Source organism: Austrofundulus limnaeus, unplaced genomic scaffold (assembly GCF_001266775.1).
Source record: "Austrofundulus limnaeus strain Quisiro unplaced genomic scaffold, Austrofundulus_limnaeus-1.0 Scaffold69, whole genome shotgun sequence".
In the NCBI taxonomy this organism is placed as follows: domain Eukaryota; kingdom Metazoa; phylum Chordata; class Actinopteri; order Cyprinodontiformes; family Rivulidae; genus Austrofundulus; species Austrofundulus limnaeus.
In genome coordinates, this window is record NW_013952471.1 from 148,844 (window position 1) to 150,692 (window position 1,849).

A 1,849-nucleotide genomic window follows, 5' to 3' on the forward strand; every position below is an offset into this window, starting at 1 on the left:
CTGCCTGGCTCCTGGGTTTGTAGGGACACTGTCTGCTCTGTGGTACAGAGTCCTGATCACTCCTAACTTGTGTTCCAGTGGGTGGTGGGAGTCGTTTCATTAGAGAAGAACCCGTCCAGAAGACCTATACAATTTTTTTCTTTTTGATTTTTTACCTGGATTACTTAGATGCATCAGGACGTTATGGTGGCCCTCGAAGGACCATTTGTAATTAACTTAGACTAAAGCCTCTCGCCTCATTGCTATGGACGAGCACTGCTAACAAACAATAACTGAGCTCTACATGGTATTTCCTGCATAGAAACAGTTTTACACATCCTCATATAAACACTGAAACGTACTTTGAGTGTGACTGAGAAAATGTGAAATGAATAATACAGAAATACTAAAGTAAAGGTAAGAACGTTTTACTCACTGTTGTGGTGAGTAGCAGCTAACATCTTGAGTTTTGATCATGCTGTAGTCAGATTTCTCCCACTTTCCAACTAAGAATTCCATTCCAGGTTAAATTTACAACTTGTAAGTGGGAAATTCCCAATTCCCAGTACGACTCTCTCTATTTAACAGCATTGCTGGCTACCTTTGAACTCTGTGCACCTCCACTGAGTAGTGGGATGCCATCGTTTTGCAGGTACAATAATTTGCATTATGGGAGATGTAGTTTACGATCAGTGCTGGCTGTAAATCACTTATTTTAAGACTTTAACATATCTTTGAAGGTCTCGCGGGCTAATTAAAAAGCAGTGGCGGGTCTCATTTGGCCTGCAGGCCTTGAGTTTAACATGTAGTTTAGAGCAAATACATTACAAATACATTACTAAATTTACCAGTTGAATTTGTTCAATTACAATAACAGTTCCACAGCAATTTATCAAACATATTTTGACACTGCTACTTCGCGCATTTTTAACTACATGGTCCCCTAACCACTTTTTTCAGATTCAACAAAGCGCATCAAAGTGGACCAGCCGGTGGTGGAGATGGACGGAGATGAAATGACTCGCATCATTTGGGAGTTCATCAAAGAGAAGGTTGACTGAAGAAAAAAAAAGAGATCTCATAAATCCTGATTTCTTTACACAAATAACCTGTTAACCCCTTTTCAGCTCATCTTACCAAACGTGGACGTGGAGCTGAAGTACTTCGACCTGGGTCTGCCTTACCGAGACCAGACGGACGACCAGGTCACCATCGACTCCGCTCTGGCAACGAAGAAATACAACGTGGCTGTGAAGTGCGCCACGATCACCCCCGATGAGGCCAGAGTTGAAGGTAAGTCAGAGTCTGAGTTTATTACATGCTGTCATTTTCACCTGTTCTGGATTTGACCAACTTTGAGCTACTGATTGACATTTCATGGTTCTTTACAGTTGTGGGCACAGTTCTGCTAATCCGCTAACGGTGAAGTTTAACGAATCAGTGTTTTGGCTAACTTTAAACCGTTAGCAGAGCAATTAGCATCGCAAAATTGAGTTCTGCTATCTTTAAGTCAAAAACAAAAACAACTATCCTCTCACACATGCAGCACTGCACTAGGGGGTGTAAATCACCACCTTTATCATGATACAATATTACATCAATATGTTTGGATGACGATTTGATATTTCTTGATATCACAAAGTCTGTCACAATATGATTTCAATTCAATTCAGTTTACATGTCTGCGATCAATATAATGTAATATCATGTGCCCATCTGACACAATGACTGTTAGATGGGCATAAGATATGAAGGTAAGATAAGATAAGATACAATATGATACCATACGATACGATAAGATAAGAAGATAAGATAAGATAAGATAAGATAAGATAAGAAGATAAGATAAGATAAGATAAGATAAGATAAG

General features: G+C 39.5%; 1 protein-coding gene across 2 annotated transcripts in view; it reads left to right on the plus strand.

Annotated features, from left to right (window-relative positions):
* Positions 1 to 1,849, plus strand: part of LOC106518971 (isocitrate dehydrogenase [NADP], mitochondrial) — a 14,750-nt gene that overhangs the window by 5,241 nt on the left and 7,660 nt on the right. For both annotated transcript variants that reach the window (XM_014010421.1, XM_014010422.1), the window contains 2 exons: positions 940 to 1,031; positions 1,107 to 1,272. In XM_014010421.1, coding sequence (XP_013865875.1) covers positions 940 to 1,031; positions 1,107 to 1,272 — 258 coding nt within the window. The remainder of the gene's footprint in view (positions 1 to 939; positions 1,032 to 1,106; positions 1,273 to 1,849) is intronic.